Source organism: Bactrocera dorsalis, chromosome 3 (genome assembly GCF_023373825.1).
Source record: "Bactrocera dorsalis isolate Fly_Bdor chromosome 3, ASM2337382v1, whole genome shotgun sequence".
NCBI lineage: Eukaryota > Metazoa > Arthropoda > Insecta > Diptera > Tephritidae > Bactrocera > Bactrocera dorsalis.
The window spans coordinates 41,446,225-41,463,517 of NC_064305.1; the positions used below are offsets into that span (position 1 = coordinate 41,446,225).

A 17,293-nucleotide genomic window follows, 5' to 3' on the forward strand; every position below is an offset into this window, starting at 1 on the left:
CGATGGACTTAACTGAAAATCTCGTTGCGGTGCAAGTGAGCAGAAATGTAGGAGATTTGGTACTGGCATCCGCTTATTGAGAATTGTCTGTCAAGACCAAATCCCTGGAACATCGATTGGGACAAGTATAGGGTTAAGATACAGCAATACGTCAGTGAAAACAACTGTAGGGGGATTGAAGGCAGAGCAAACGTGCTAGGAATCATTATCAACTTTCGATACTAATTAAATTGGTACGCAGTTGTGAGAATGCCGCCAAAAAGGTAGTCGTTTTTAACAGTACCGTTGTATGGAGAATAAGCGGTTATCTTCCATTTTCACACTGTCGGTAGGAGTTCTTATAGTTTTTATGTCGGGCGTTTGGTTAATGTAGCTTTAGTTTCTTAGAAAAATACACATTAAGATTATTAGAAGACGGAGCCACGCCCACTATCACGAAAATATTTGCCCACAGGTGCTTCTTGTTACTGCGATCCTCTGTACTAAATTACAGTTTTATATCTTAATATAGTGCTTAGTTATGGCACTTTATATGTACGACCGCGTAATTTTTCAATAAAAACTGTGCAAGCTTCTAGGTACCGAAAATTTAGACCCCAGTATATGTGTAATGTGAGGACAAACGCCACATTATGACAACCCTGTAATGGTTGTTGGCTGTCATTTTATTCAATTCAGCGTTAACTGCTTAATAAACAACACGTGTGTTGGGACTGTAAAAATAAAGCATCGATTATTAATTTTTCTACAAAATACTTTGTTTTAATTAAAGTACAGACTTATTACATGGTGTCAGAAGTAAAAAAATCTATTTTGTTTTCTAAAATAAAAAAATAAACATAATTTGAACACGGAATTTGGAAATAATTCTAAAACTTTATGAATTTCATCATCGGGCCATTGCTTTGCGGCGTGCATTGGAACATACAGTTAGCGTTGTCAAGCAAACAACAATTTCATCGGAATGATAATGGCGGATATACGAAAACCATTGCGAGAATTGGATTGTGCAAATATATCATCGGATTTGAAGAACTGGAAACGTGATTTCCAAGTCTACATGATGGCAAACGACAAGGACAGCGTAGCTGAACAAAAAAAAAAGTGCGTGGAGTCCCTACGCGCGGAAGAAGTTATACTTCTTAGTGATATTCCAAGAAATGCATATCATTTTGTATGAAAGAAAACTAGCGAGAGGGCAAGGATGCACATTTTATAAATTTATTATACACATTTTATAAAGCAAAGTCTAATTCAATTATCATTTCTGGGTTCCGACAGATTGATATCTATAATATTTATCTACAATTGGATTATGATATTGATACGATATGAAATGTCTTACATCTATTTTATCTATATTGCTCGCGAACACCGCATCAATAGTCGTACCTCCTTTTGTCGTAGGATCATTTCTTCCATTGATTATTTCTAATGAAAATTTCTCTCTAAAAAATGCCAGTAATGGTTCAGCTTTTGGCAATGAGAAATTTACATTGAAATCTCCCGCAAGGAGTACCGGTTGTTCGCTACACTCTACTGGTTCTCCGATAATATCTGCAAAAGCTTGCAAACCTGCTGTTTACAACGGTAATAAAGCTTTACCGATGAAAAATTTTATATCTCTCATCGATGAATTTGGTGATATACATATGTACATGTAAATGGCAATTAAATTCAATTTTTTACTATTATGATTATCGCTAGGGTTCATTTTGCATTCTACCGAACACAAATCGCCAATTCTTGTTGATGTTGATATCGTCACATCAGCATCACTCGCTTACGGAGCCTTTATATCTAAATGAGAAGTGAGAATATGACATTTGCAAAGCGCGACATGACCTGTCATTGCTTTCAATGCCATGCTAAATTTGTTTCTGTTTGTTCACTCCTTTAATGGCAACAGCTCTTGACAGTGCGGCATAAGCTAACTGTTGAGATTGAACTTTTTCATAATAGTAAACAATTTCATTGAAAGTTCCTCCTTGCGACTTGTGAATTGCCAACCCACAAGACTGACTACAGAAATGATCCTGTGAAGTATAGTCTTAACTTTTCAACGGCCAAAGCAGAGTATTTAACCAAAAGTCACACAAAGGAATTCGCAGAAATGAAACAGAAACGAAAGAAATAAAGTCACACAAATTAGATGAGAATTCGCAGAAATCAAAGCAAACGGAAGAAAAATAATGCGCAAGCATACAAACATACATAAGCGCTCTTTACTTATTGACTGCATTATTTTTGTGTAAAACCTTGGATTTTATTCATTAAAATCAACACTCAGAAGTCGTTTTATCCGTTGTAAGCGAGCCATTTTCGAAGAAACATCATTTCTAATATGCCACAAGACAAAATTAGAAATGAAGTTCATAAACCTCACGATGTCATATAAAACGATATACCTCGTAATCGCGGGTCGATTTCCAAAAAATGTAAATGAAGACTAACTACAGAAATGATCCTGTGAAGTATAGCCTTAATTTTTCAATGGCCAACGCAGAGTATTTCAACCAAAAGTCACACAAAATAGTTAAGAATTCGCAGAAATTAAAGACAAACGAAAGAAAAAGAAGTATAACTTCAGTAATGCACAAGCATACAAACATACATATGCGCACACATGTGAATATGTCAGCAACCAAAAATTGAAACATTGTTCTACAAAAACAACAATAGCATAAGCATGGCAACATTGTGTTGTTGGTAGAAAATCCGAGCTGTGCCGAAAGAAACGATCGTCGATTGTCACCGCCTCCCTTGCTACTCGAACATCTTCGCAGACAAGGTTGCGCAATATGAATCTATCGCAACCTTTTCCGAACTCGTATAAGAAGAATAACTTCAAAAATATCAATTTTTCTGTGGTTGATTGGGACCAAAGGTGCTAACATCTACAACACTTTGTTTCCAAATGATGGGTCTCAAAATGCATTGTTGGGTACAATCACGACAAAAAGACATGTACCAGCAGCAGGCAATGTAGCAGCGCATGACGTGGATGAAACAAAACAACGCACATTGTGTGAAGTGATGAAAGCATTCGATGAACATTGTCTGCCGCAAAAGAATTTGACAATGGAATCGTACAAATTTAACAACATGGTGCAAAAAGAATATCAACCGTTCAGTGAATTCTTAACCAAACTGCGAACTCAAGTCAATCGTTCTGAATTCAATTGCACTTGCAAATTATCGTACGAAAATCGAATGTTACGTGATCGTATCATAACTGGGGTTTTTGACAAGAAACTTCAGCTAAAATTGCTCAATGGACGGGATGAAAAATTAGAGCGCGTAATTGATGTGTGCAAGACATTTGAAGCAACGAAAGTGAACTAGGGTATTTTAACGTCAAAGCAGTCGATTTCAGTTGTGGTAGATGGTGAGACTGACTCAGTCAACGCAGTCAATTACAATCGGCGATTTTGTTTCAACTGTGGTGGTGATTCGAAGCCAGATCACAAAAGTAAATATCCAGCCAAGGATTTCACATTCCAATGCGGTAAAAAGGGTAATTTTCGCAAGATGTGTCGTAAAAAGGGAGCCAGATCGGAGGCAAGTATATCAGAATCCAAATCAAAGGAAAAACAACGGGTTGACAATGTTAGTTGGGCTGATTTATCAGATAAGGCGTCAACTAGACTCCGAAATATAAAAAATAAGTTACTTAGTATTAAAAATACAAATTTTAGGATAAATTCATTCGGACGAAATAAATCAAATTGGACTAAGACATACCAAATAGGAAGTAGACTAGTTAAATTTAAAATTGATACGGGAGCGGATGTCAACTGCGTTCCATTAAATATTGTCAAGGAAATGAAAATCAAAATGAACAGTGAACAAAATGACTTCCCTGTATTCGATTATAGTAATAATAAAGTTAAAATTTTTGGTATTGTCAAAATTAAACTTGTGGCTGTAAAATTTCATTTTGAGCGAATAGTAGATTTTGTTGTTGTTGATAGTACATTTAAAGCGATACTGGGTCTTCAAACATGCATTGAACTTGGATTAATTAAAAGACTGGTTATAGAATCGATTCGATTCGCGAATGAAAGGGACCAGTTTGTGAGTAAACATAACGACGTTTTCACTGGGCTGGGAAAAATTCCTGGGCAAATAACGATACATTTGCAGGAAAATTCAAAACCTGTTGTTCATTATAGAAAGCGTTTTCCGGATACAATCGTTAAAAAACTTAAACCAAAGCTTGATGAGATGGTTGACAAAGGAATCATATCACCGGTATCTCACCCAACTTCAAATTTGCAAGTGGTAGAAAAATCAAACGACGATTTGCGGATTTGTTTAGATCCAAAACCACTTAATAAGTGCCTTAGGCGCGAACATTTTTTGATTCCAACTATTGACAATCTCACCTCGGAATTAGCAAATAAAAAAATATTCACTATTGGATTGCTCAAATGGGTTTTGGCAATTAGAGTTGGATGAAAGGAGTTCAGAGTTAACAACATTCATGACACCTTTTGGTCGATACAAATTCAAAAGACTTCCTTTTGGGTTGAACATTTCTCCGGAAATTTTCCAAAAGCGCATGATTCAAATTTTTGGTGATATTCCTGGAGTCTTTGTTTATTTTGATGATATTGGAATCATGGCGCCAGATGAGGGGGAACATGATAAAATCTTGACAATCGTTCTTGAGCGTTAATGTTAAATTTAACCCGGAAAAAATTCAAAAAAATCGTAAATCTCAAGTAAAATTTATGGGCCACATTTTATCGAGTGGTAAGATTCAACCGGTTCACAAGCACATTGAAGCTATACATAAAATGAAGAAACCAACGGATAAACATGGTGTAAAACGTTTGCTGGGCCTATGCAAGTATCTGGCAAAGTTTATTCCGAATCTATCAAAACTCACCGCAGAATTGAGAAAATTAACTGGAAAAGATGTTGTGTTTGAGTGGACTAAAAACCACGATTGTCATTCAGACAGATGCGTCAAAGATGGACTTGAATCGTCCCTATTGCAAGACAGTCACCCAATTGCTTTTGCATCTAGGACCCTAAGCAAAAGCGAACAGAGGTGGGCACAAATTGAAAAGGAACTTTTGGCCGTGGTTTTTATTTATGGGCGCGAGTTCATAGTTGAAAGTGATCACAAACCACTTGAAACATTAGACTTGCGTGATATTGATAGTGTCACACCAAGATTGCAAAGAATGTTCATGGTATTATTAAGATATCCGAAAATGAAAATCATTTATAAACCCGGAAAAAGTATGTTGTTAGCTGATTGATCTCAGGAGGGGAGGAGGATGATGAGATTAGAGATGAAATGAGTGCAGCTATTCACCGAATTACAAAATCGGCTTGCGTGTCAAAAGACAATCTCGAATGCTTAAAGCGGTCATTAAATTCGGATGAAAACCTCAAACAAGTGTGTAAATACGTAACAAACGGATGGCCAGAATATCGAATCCTGAATGATTTTTGTCGAAAGTTTCATAAGGTGAAATCAGAACTACACTTTGAAACTGGTTTATTGTTTAAGAACCATAAATTGGTGATTCCAACTGGGTTGCGTGGAAAAATAGTCAAGTGGTTGCATGAACCACATCTCGGGATTGAAAAAACACTTGCGAGAGCAAGAATGTTATACTTTTGGCCAGGAATGAGCACTCAAATTAAAGAATTGATTGCATCATGCAACATTTGTGAGAAATTCAAACATAACAATCAAAAAGAACCATTGGTTCAGGAAATAAATCCCAAATATCCGTATCATATTGCATCCGTGGATTTATTTGAACATGCCGGTAGGGACTACATTTCAATAGTGGACGCATATTCCAATTTTTTGGTATCGACCAGGGTCAACAGCAAAACTTCTGGATATTTAATTGAAGTATTTTGTACTATATTTAACAAGATCGGATATCCATCAATCATTAAAAGTGACAATGTTCCGTTCAACTCGTCGGAATTTGAAAAATTTTCACGGGATTTCAATGTTAAATTTAAATGCTCAAGTCCAAGATATCCACAAAGCAATAGCTTGGCTAAAAAGGGAATGGCACTTGCCAAGAATATTTTGAAACGTTGCTATAAGGGAAATAAAGTAAAACAATTTCAATACAGAATCATGGAATATAATACTACGCCGGTAGCAAGCATGCATCGGAATTATTCTTTGGTAGACTAATTAAAACAAAACTGCCAGTGTCGGAACAATTGCTTGTCAGAAACAATGTCAAAGAGGAGACTATTCAAGAAGAAATTGATAGAAAGAAAGAAAAACAAAAATATTACTATGATCGAAATGTGAAGTCACTGCCATTATTGAAGGTGGGAGATTTGGTAATTAAAAAAAAAATGGGAGGAAATGGCATTACCGAAGAATTATTGCTAGTGATCTAATATTTGAAGAGAATATTAAAGCCGGACAGCTAGATAATTTTCCAGAAAAACAAATCGCAGGGCCAAGGATTGTAGAAAATAGTCAAAATGGGAAAATACCCATGAATCAGAACTCCAGTGGAGGGTGAAATTGATGAATCAGATGCAAATGATATTAGCGCTGTTTAAATGAGTTAAGCATCCACCCCCTCTACACGGTAAAACTGGAGCATCCTAATGCGACAGCTTAATTCACCACAGCTGATGACACCAACACAACTCACCATACCTGCACACTCACTCATCGAAAAGGCTGGACAAGGAGAAAGCAGACACAATCGTTCTCACTATCGGCACAGCAACTTTCGTTTTTTATCCATTTCGTTCTACACAAGCCGCACTTTCGCATATAGACTCCGCCGCGTCGACTCCTCACGCTACTATCTTCGCTACGAAGCTCGCATAGACACTGCCTCTTTAATACCTACGCGATTCTACCGAGATTTCTACCTTTTTTGATATCGATGCGCCGAAATTCGACCAGCAGCACCGTGAAATCATCTTCGGTATTGCAGTCTCGCCACCCCTCATATTAACATTTTTTTTAAATAAAACTTACAACATTTGTAACATTTAATTTTATAATTTTGTTATTAGATATTATTAAAATAAAAACAAAATTTATAATAAAATAAATTTTGTATCCTTATGTTCAGATGCAATTCCAGAAACTTATACTTATAGTTATTAGCACGCGTAGCGGTCGTGCTGTTAGACCACCGCAACGGTATGACTGGTAAAATTGTAACACTTATTAGTGGCTCCCGGTCTAATTTACTTTATTGATTATTGTTAATTAGAAAAAAAGAGCATGTAATGTGAGGATAAACGCCACATTATGGCAACCCTGTAATGGTTGTTGGCTGTCATTTTATTCAATTCAGCGTTAACTGCTTAATAAGCAACACTTGTGTTGGGACTGTAAAAATAAAGCATCGATTATTCATTTTTCTACAAAATACATTGTTTTAATTAAAGTACTGACTTTTGATCAAAAATATGGGTCAATGTGTGATATGTACAAGTATAACTGAAATTAAGGGATATTCCTTCTCTTATAATAGTATGGTTTGACATACCGACAAAAATGGGTGGAAAATACTTAATATAATGATTTTTTTCTTCCGGGTGACTTTGTACCCCATATATCTGAGAAAATGTGAGTTATCCACTGTGCAGCGATTTTGTGCCTTAGAGTAACATGATATCTCTTGGAAATTTTTAGAATTATGGATTTCGGTATTTGCTTTTGCAATTTTTATTGCTTCTAACGGGTGTATAACGTAATGCCGACAATCAAAATCTCGAAATTTAGAATTCTGACATTCAAAATACCGACAAATCAAGAAAAGATGGTGCTCTTAGTTCGAGGACCTCCGGCCTTCGGCCACCGCCCACGAACACGCTCTCTTTTCTTGCTCTTTTGTTTTGACGCACTCCTGTTTATTGCTTTTTTAAGCAAAAAGGGTGTTATCGAAAAATATTGCAAGTAAATACCTGAATTTTTTTGGTTTATTAAAAAGCGTGTTTTAATATGTACACGAAGCTAAGCTAATACATAGACAATAAAGTAATATTAATTATTAATATATTTTGATATACATATATACATACTTTATACCAAACTGTGTTCGGTTTTCCCACAAAATAAACTCGACAGTAGGTTCCGTTTTTTCGCGGTGGAAACGGAATTTGAAATACAGATTTTGTATTAGCACATAACACGTATTTTTACATATGTACATACATATGTGCATTGAAATAGATTTAAATAAGTGAAATAAATACACTCACTTTGTTTTTCCCCAAGGGGCGATTTATGTACTGAATATTTGTTTTTGTTTCCTTTTAAGGGGCTTTAGTTTTTCGTGAACGATTGGAGTTTTAGTTTATTTTATTTTCGCATTCGCTCAGGATTATGATTCTTTTCTATTATAAATTTGTGCCCGTTTGTTTATTACATTTGTGACTTTTTTGTGGGTTTCGCGACCGATTTGTGTGTTGTTTTTCCTCTGTTTGCACTGTTTTAATTTTTGTTTCGGTTGACACGCACTTTTATTGAATGAAATTGTTCGTGTTTACAATAAACTATGCGAAAGGAAAATATAAATGCACTGGCTATATCTAACATCGTTGGTACATAAGATCAACGGCGATCAAACGAAGTGAAGTGCAGGCAAACTAATCCAAGTATGGATGTTGTTGCCGGGTAGTGACGATGGCGAACGTTTTAATCAAATTTTAACACTAAACCTACCAGTACCGGTCAAATTAGCCGTTTTCAAACTTTTTTAAAACTTACAAATTTTTAAACGTTTTAAAACCGTTTTCAAACTGTATGACGATTCTTAGAATATGCATATAATGTTTTCTTCATTCTTTTGTTTTAGTTATGTTTTCTATTTTCCAAGAAAAATTTGTTATGTGGCCTACCTACCTTGATCGGTCAATATGACCGGTGGAAAAAAATATTATACAAGAAGACAGAGTTTACAAACCAATAAATTCATAAAATTTTTATAAACCTGGCGCATATATTGCTGGAGATGAGCAGTTTCCGTCGAAGACTAGGTGTAAATTTATCCATTCTATGCCAAGCAAACCAGAGAAATTTAGAATAAAGTTCTGGTTGGCTTGTGATGTCAATAGTAAGTAAATACATAATAAATGAGTTTCCCTATATGGGAAAGGATGAAAGGAGAGATTGTTCAATGCCCCTTGGGGAGTTCGTTGTCCTAAAACTGATAGATCCGCTCACAGGATGAGTGTATCATTAGCCAAGAAGTTACTTTCAAAAAACCACAATTGTTGAAACAATTCGTGGCAACAAGAGAGAGTTCCTAAGTTGGAAACATAACTCAATAGAAAAAAAAATAAAAACAACGTATATCGGAAACTATTAGATTTTATAATAGTACAAAATTTGGTATAGATGTGGCAAACCAGATGACAAAAAGTACAGCGTGAAGTCAAAAAGTTGTAAGTGGCCACTTCAGATGTTTTTCAATATTTTGGACCTCGCTGGAATAAATGTCTGGATTTTAGCAAAAAACAACGGGTGAAAACATTTCGTATCAGGAATTTTTGTTCCAGTTAGCTTCAGACCACTGAGATGCATACATAAAATCTCAAGAAAAAAGCTTTTACCAATACCGTCCTCAAACTTGCCAAATTAGTACCTATTCGTAAAAGTTATAAAACAACAAAAATTTGTCCGAGGTGCGAAAAATATGTTTGAGGCAAATGCAAATTGCAGACTAATATAACTTCGAAATAATGTAAGGAAAGCGAATAGAGAATATTATGTATACGTAACATTTTGTATAAAAATTTAGTTTTATTTGTTTTTTATAACAAATTTTAGAAATTATATAAAAACAAATTTGAACGAAACTTCATGAAATTTTTTTTATTTTATATACATTTAGCAATAAATCAACAATTATCTGCATTGAATAAAAAACCGATAACTTTTTTAATTACCGGTCAATTTGATGGCGCGAGTTAATTTATTTACTCGTTAGGAATAAAATATTTAAATATATAATTTTAAGTCAGCCAATGTGATTGGTTCTGAGTGATCCTTTATTTGTATAATATTTCACCGTATACACATGTACTTCAATATTGAATATATTACACTTAAACTGTACAAGTGGTAACTTGTTACTCGGCAGTCGATAATGGTAAAGTGACCTCGAGGCTATTGTCCTAGGCTATGCTTATCGCTGCTCATACTATTGAGAAGCTGGTTGTTTACTAGTAAATAACTATTTGGGTTGTTATTGTTTGTTGTACTAATAGTGCGCTTCTATTGTTCTAAGATACAGCTTTTTTGATGATTTTTCTTTAATGTTTACTGAAACATAAGGTTGTGGTTAAAGTATTAACTCTCCCCTCTCTTGTGAAAAATAGATCTCCTGATCTATACTTGAGTCTTGAGTAGATGAGTCATTCCTACACGTTCTATGGTAAGGTTGTAGTTTCTCAGATATACAATTTTTTGATAAATTATATATAGTTTAAATATTACAAATATACTTAATCCTAGGACTACAAGTACTCCTATAGTTATGAACATATTCTTGATTTGGTGTTCTTCAAATGGTATTAAAAATTTATTTAATTTTTTAATGCTGTCAAATTGATATTCGTTTTCTGATTCCAATATTTCAAGAATGTGAATTCTTTCGTTGGATGGAGTCATATGTAGAAATTCTTTCGTTTCCATTAGCTATAATATAATTTTTAATTTCTTGTTCCTGGTTGTGGAATACTTCGGAGTCAATAATAATTGTTTCATTAAATTGGATTAAATTCAATCCTTCAATTGATTTTTCGTTTAAAGTATGTTTTCCTTGTAATACGACATTACCATGTCCTAAATCTATAATCGGTGCGTTATTTTCTTGGATAACGTTACAATGGGCTCGTAACCTTCGATCATTGGTATTGTCCAATTGTCATTAGGTTCTTGTTTACAAATATGTATATATACATTTAGATGTTAATATTATTTTATCTTCACATTTACTTACGATTTTATTCATATCCAAAATGTCTTGACGATAGGATAATGGAGTAACTTTGTATGTTGTGCATTTCTTTTCAATGACTGGATATTTATAAATTACAATGAAAGTGTCGTCTACCTACATGCGTGTCTGCATATTCGAGTATGTCAATAACCGGTATACTAGTTTGTTCCTTTTCTAATATCCTTTCAATCTCGTCCGTATTTATTGCTGCTGAATAAAAATTTCCGTTCTTCGCGAAATTAATTGTCGTAGTTAAGTCAAATAACTCCTTGTATAATTCTTACAATATAACTTTTTGTTTAATCGTCTCAATATTAAATGTTTTCATCATTATTTCAAAGTTGGAATTAATTTGTATATGTTTGTTATTATTTTCAATTATGTCGTTGAGTATTGTTTTAATTTAAATCAGGTCGTCGTGGTCTGGGACTCCTGTGATAAATTTCAAAATCGATCCTAAGAAATAAAGAGATCATCTTGAGCGTCTGGCTCGTCCATTATTCAGTAGTTGTTTTCTGAGGATTTATATTCTGTTGAACAATGCTGTTTCTGTTGCGCCTTCACTAGGCATCTCTCCCTTATGTTCGGCGATAGTGTGGTTTAAGTATTTTGCTTAAGTTCGTCATATGGAATAGGTACTCATGTTCTTGATACAAAAATGATGGGTCAGTCTCGGTTAACACGTACTTGCGACCTTGTAAGTCCGTTCTTTCCTGAGCTAAAGATGTTGCTAGGATTAATGTTAGCGTTATCTTCATCATTGTTTCTGAGGTTGTCCTTTTATACGATCTTCCCTCCGTTGTTAAAATTGTGCCCTCACGATTCTCTTGTACTGTTTTCTTCAAATAGCGTGGATTTGTTTTATTTCGTCGGTTTTGTTTCTCATAAACTGTTTGTCCTGTTTTATATTCCTTTTGTGCTCGTTTTTTATTGTGGTATGATAGCATATACTCCTGCTTATTTTAGATCAGTTCTTTTATTCCTTCAGTCTTGCTCATTTCAAAAAATAATTCGATAGGTTTCCTTTTTGTAACGGAATGTATTGCCCTATTGTATTCCTTCATTGCGTTAAATAGTTCTTCAGTCGCGGTTGATTTATTTTGTTTAATGCGAATTCTAGTAATTTCCAGAATGGCTGAAAGCTGCCGTTCAACTTGTGCGTTCGATGTTGAATGGTTTGCTGCGGTCATTGAATGTTCAATTAATAGCCGTTGGAATAGAGCTTTTGCTGTGGTTTGCAAAAATTGTTGCTCTTTCTAATGCTTTTTTTCGCATTTTTTTATCACAATTTGTGTTTTAAATTCGTTCAGTGGAGCGCTGACATCTTTAATTCTGATTGACGAGGATGATTCCTGCGAGTGTATTGAGTCGTTCGTAGTTACGTTTACTAGACGGCTGAGTGCGACGGCTACTACATTTAAATCACCTTTAATATATTTAATTTTTGCTCCGAATTCTTCTATAAAATGTTTCCATCGTTTTAATTTTGAATTTGGGTTGTCCTCTGATATAGAAAAAATTAGGGATTGATGACCGGTGTAAATAGTAGTATTACTAGTGAGACCATACAGATAATTCCTAAGTTTCTTGCGTGCCCAAACGATTGCTAACATTTCTTTTTCGTTTGTTGAGTAATTTTGTTCAGTTCGCATTAATGTACGTGAAATGAATGCTATAGGTTTCTTGCCTTGTGACAATGCAGCTCCAATCGCATGATTGCTTGCGTCTGTAGTCAAATCAAATCTTTTTCCAAAATCTGGTTGGAATAATTCTATTTGTTCTTTTAGTTTATTTTTTTGTGTTTCAATTGCTTTAAGTGCTTCGTCATCTAATTTTACATGTACTGAGCTACTTTTATTCTTTAAAATATTACCATTCTCTCCTCGTTGGTAGAGTGTTAATGGTTGCGTTATGGATGCAAATCCCAAAGATCTTAAGTCTTTGTAGGGGTTTTGTACCTATCTATAGCTTCTATTTTTCCTGGATCTACTGTAAATCTACCGTTTTTAATTATACGAGTATGTCCTAAAAATGCTGTCTGTCTTTGAAAAAATTTTGACTTTTCATCCGAGATTTTCATGTTGGCTGCGTATAAAGTTGTATAAGTTATATTGTTATAAAGTTATATTGGTGATATCTTAATTTATTCTTGTTAATTTATTCTTTTTCACAATTAATACATTTTTTTCTGTATCTATCATTGCTTTCGTTTGCTTTAAACCAGTGTTTTTCAATCTGTGGGTCGCGACCCCTAAGGGGGTCGTGAACCCTTACTCGGGGGGTCGCTAGCTGAAAGAAAAAGTCGAGGTTCTTACACAACAAAAACAAAATTTTAATGAGAAAGATGTGCTTGTTTATTTTTCATTAGTTTATCAAATTGTGGTGTTATTTTTGAAACATTAATAATTAAATCATTTTCTAATTGCAGTCTATTTCTCTTTTTAGTTTTTGTCTACCATTGAAGAAAATGTCAGTTCACACAAGTATGAAGTGGCGAATGCCACTAATAATTTAAGAGCTTCCCTTGCCAGCTCTGGATATTCGTGTTTTCTTTTCATCCAAAATACGTCGACACTTTGCGAATAAAATTCCATTTTAAGCATGCCTTTGGCAGCTAATTCTAGAAGACATTCATTCATTTCGTGTTGACATCAGCCAGATCTATTGATTTGTTCAAAAAAAGGCTTTAAGATCCATCTACGCCCATTGTCAGCTTCAGAGTGCAAGTCTGGAAGGTATGTCAAAAGGTTCTCTTGTACATTATGCAAGCTTTGTATCATGCAAGGGATATGAGCCGATACTGCAAAACTTTGGGCTGATGCATTATCTTCAACAATCTTCTGAACAAGACTCAAACATTTTGTTTTGCAGAGAGGTCGACCACAAACGAAGTTTTGCATGAAATGCTTTTACTTTATCTTTAGCTGTTAAAATATTTTCTTCTCTTCCTTGAATGTTCTTGTTCAAATTGTTAAGGTGGCTAAAACTATCTGCCAAAAATGCTAATTTCAAGAGCCAAATAGGGTCAGAAAAACGGTAAGCATATTCTGATTTTGCATTTTGTAAGAACATTAACAATTCAGCTCTCAGTTTCAGAACTCTTGTCAATACCTTTCCTTTGGATAGCCACCTCACCTCTGTGTGATAAAGGAGATTTTGATGAAGCGAGCCCATATCTTCACAAACGATTCTGAATAGCCGGGTTTGCAAAGCTTTACCTTTGATAGAATTCACAATTTTTATTACCTCCTTGAGCACGTCATTTAAATCAGAAGGTACTACCTTAACAGCTAGAGCTTGTCGATGAAGAAAACAGTGTGTCCAGGATATGTTTGGTATTATCGATTTTAATTTTGCAATGAGTCCGCTATTTTTGCCAGTCATAGCTTTAGCGCCATCGCTACAAATAGCGATTCATTTTTTCCAATCAATATCGTAGTCGCAAGTGCTTTCTAAAAACATATCGTACAAACACTGGCCAGTAGTGTTTGCAGGAAGTGCTTTGCAAAATAAGATTTCTTCCGTAATACTATCATCTGCCTCAAAACGCACAAACACTACAAACTATGCACAGTCGGAAACATCTGTAGATTCATCGAACTGCAAAGCAAAATGTTGGCTATTCTTTAATTTATCGACTACTTGAATATCCTTGGCCATATCGTTTATTCTGCGTGAAATAGTATTGTCAGAAAGTGGTATTTTTCTTAATTTGTTTGCCTCCTGCTTACTGACCATAATTTCAACCATATCGAGTGCCACTGGCAAAATAAGATTTTCGGCAATTGTATGTGGTTAGTCGATATGCGACTATGTAGCTAGCTAATAATGTTGGCTCGTTTACACTGGATGCCTGAAAATAAACCAAACAATATACAAGTGAACAGTCAATAAAAATTAAGGATGCGGAATCTTTGCACACCGAAATTAAGTATAATCAAAAGTTGTATGCAAATAACAAAGAAATAAACACCAATGAAAAAAGGGTGGGGCGCTTTTTAAGAGCTGATTTATAGTGCACCCCGCGCTTTTTTCATTATTTTCTTACTTACCTGAATTATAGTATTTTGCTGTTGACTAAGAGCTTTCAACTTTCGTTCAAAGAAATCCAACGGCTTATCAGCTTCTTTTTGATGCTTGGTTGTGAGATGTCGCATAAGCTTTGACGGTTTCATACTCTCACGTGATAAAACATCGCTGCAAATTACACATTGAGGTTTATTATTTATGAATGTGAACCCGTATTTCAAATAACTGTCATCGTAATGTCTATTTTTTCGGATTCGATTCACCACCACCGCTATTGATACTCGTACCAGATGTTGAAGGCTGCGATCTTTTGAGAAATTTATCCATTTAATTCGCGCAGAGCAAGCGAAAAAACAAAAAAATTACATCTGAACCAGTGGTCGGCATTTCTTAGCACAATTGTGCAAACTAACTTCACACGTACGCTTACGCTCTATCGTTCAGTCGTTGTCGAGTAGGGATGGCAAAATTGGTTACAGAATCGATTCTCGATTCTGACTATTTTTCTATATTTTTCGATTCTAAGAATCGATTATCCGGGGGCAAAAATCGATTCTTTCGATTCTAATCGATTTTAAATTAAAAGGACAAAAATTTATTTATTAAATCACAAGGCATAAATTGAATGAATAATCGATTAAATAAAACACAAAAATAGTTAAAAACAATTATATTGTTTTGTTTATAAATAAGATACAGGGAACATTACATTTCATTTCACAAAAATAGATAAAAACAATTATATTGTTTTGTTTATAAATAAGGTACAGGGAACATTACATTTCATTAAAATTTTTTTTAAATAATTCAAGTTGTTTAAAGAAGTTTAATAAAATAAGTTTTTAAATAAATTTAAATTAAGTAAAAGAACAATAAGCTAATTGTCAGTTTAAGAAAACCATACATTTTCCGGGACAGATCTTAAAAACAGAAGCATATTTAAGTGATCTGGCGTTAGCCGGCTGCGAATTTGATTCGCAGTTAGCCCAGTATGCGAAAATAAACGTTCACAAGGTTTTGAAGTCGCAACAATTGATAAGTATTTTCTTGCAATCCTCGATACGTGAGGATACTCATTTTCGATACTTTTCCAAACAAGTAATGGATCTGGTATACTACCTCTATCTACTATCGGCCGATTAATAAATTGCCTTAATTCAATTGGTACTCCACCCGCTTCAGTAAATTTATTGTAGGAAAGGAACATTTCTTGAGAGCTGGATACTAAGCTTATAACTTGAAACTGGTCACTTAATTAATAGTAAAGTCGAATGTTAAGAATCGATTCTTAATCGACTCCGACTACTGAAGATCGATTCCGAAAACTCGAGTATTTTACGAGAAAACTCGATTCTCGAGTAGAATCGGAATCGAGTTTGCCATCCCTATTGTCGAGCCAGCAACGAATTAACATCGCGCAAGATCATAGCGCAAAACGAAATATGCCCTGCGAGAAATATTTTATGGTTCTAAATGCCTTTGATGCCATGCAATGCCTTTTATGTTCCAAGTCTTTTAAAGATAATAGGGAATATATCCTCAAAAGACAATTTGTTAATTTTCATTATACTATTAATTAATAATTAAAATTGCTTAATTTTAATTTCAATTTCTTACTGGGCTACTTTATTTTCGTGCTCACCAACACGGTGACAAATCCTCTCATGCCGACCACTCTCAGACTCTGAACTCATCGGCGACTACGCTTAACTGAGTGATGAGACTTGAAACAAAAGAACATTGCGGGTGGCGCGCGAGTTACCTTCTCTACCCTATTTGTACAGATGCTGAGAGTTTAAGAGAAGAGAAGAGAGAATCACTAAGCATCTATTTTTTTTAGAAAGAATCGCGAAGCAGGTATTTTTTAGAGAGAATCGCGAAGCGGCTATTTTTCTAATTCATTCGAGCGTGAACTTTGATCCGAAACAGAAGCAACAGCACTGCATTTCTAGATTTTATTTGAATAAAAGAAGAGGCACCTACACAAAACTGGTAACTCGCGCAGGGCGCTTGCTGTTACCGCATCGACAATCATGCCGTGCGGTGTGGCAACGTCGCCGTCGCCGACGCAGTATGACCCGCGCGAATAAGAGATAAATTTGCCAAAATAGGAAAAACTTATTACCTTTTTTAAAATTAAATTATTTCTTTGACTTATTATGACACAAGGGGGTCGCCAGAATATTTCAACCTGTAAAGGGGTCGCGAAGTCAAAAAGATTGAAAAACACTGCTTTAAACCTTTAATTCCTATCAAGAAATCGAAATCTTGTAAGGTATCAAGTTCTAAAAATT

General features: G+C 34.8%; 2 protein-coding genes and 2 pseudogenes across 2 annotated transcripts in view; 2 read left to right on the top strand and 2 right to left on the bottom strand.

Moving 5' to 3' along the window:
• LOC125777131 (uncharacterized) overlaps nt 1–17,293 on the top strand; it is a 94,765-nt gene that overhangs the window by 38,998 nt on the left and 38,474 nt on the right. The window lies entirely within an intron of this gene.
• On the top strand, nt 1,738–15,698 carry LOC125777149 (uncharacterized). The gene is made up of 2 exons (XM_049451402.1): nt 1,738–7,591; nt 13,416–15,698. The coding sequence occupies exon 1, from the start codon at nt 3,532–3,534 to the stop codon at nt 4,459–4,461; it is 930 nt and encodes a 309-aa protein (XP_049307359.1). The 5' UTR covers nt 1,738–3,531; the 3' UTR covers nt 4,462–7,591; nt 13,416–15,698.
• On the bottom strand, nt 1,949–2,053 carry LOC125777944 (small nucleolar RNA U3; annotated as a pseudogene).
• On the bottom strand, nt 2,282–2,484 carry LOC125777974 (small nucleolar RNA U3; annotated as a pseudogene).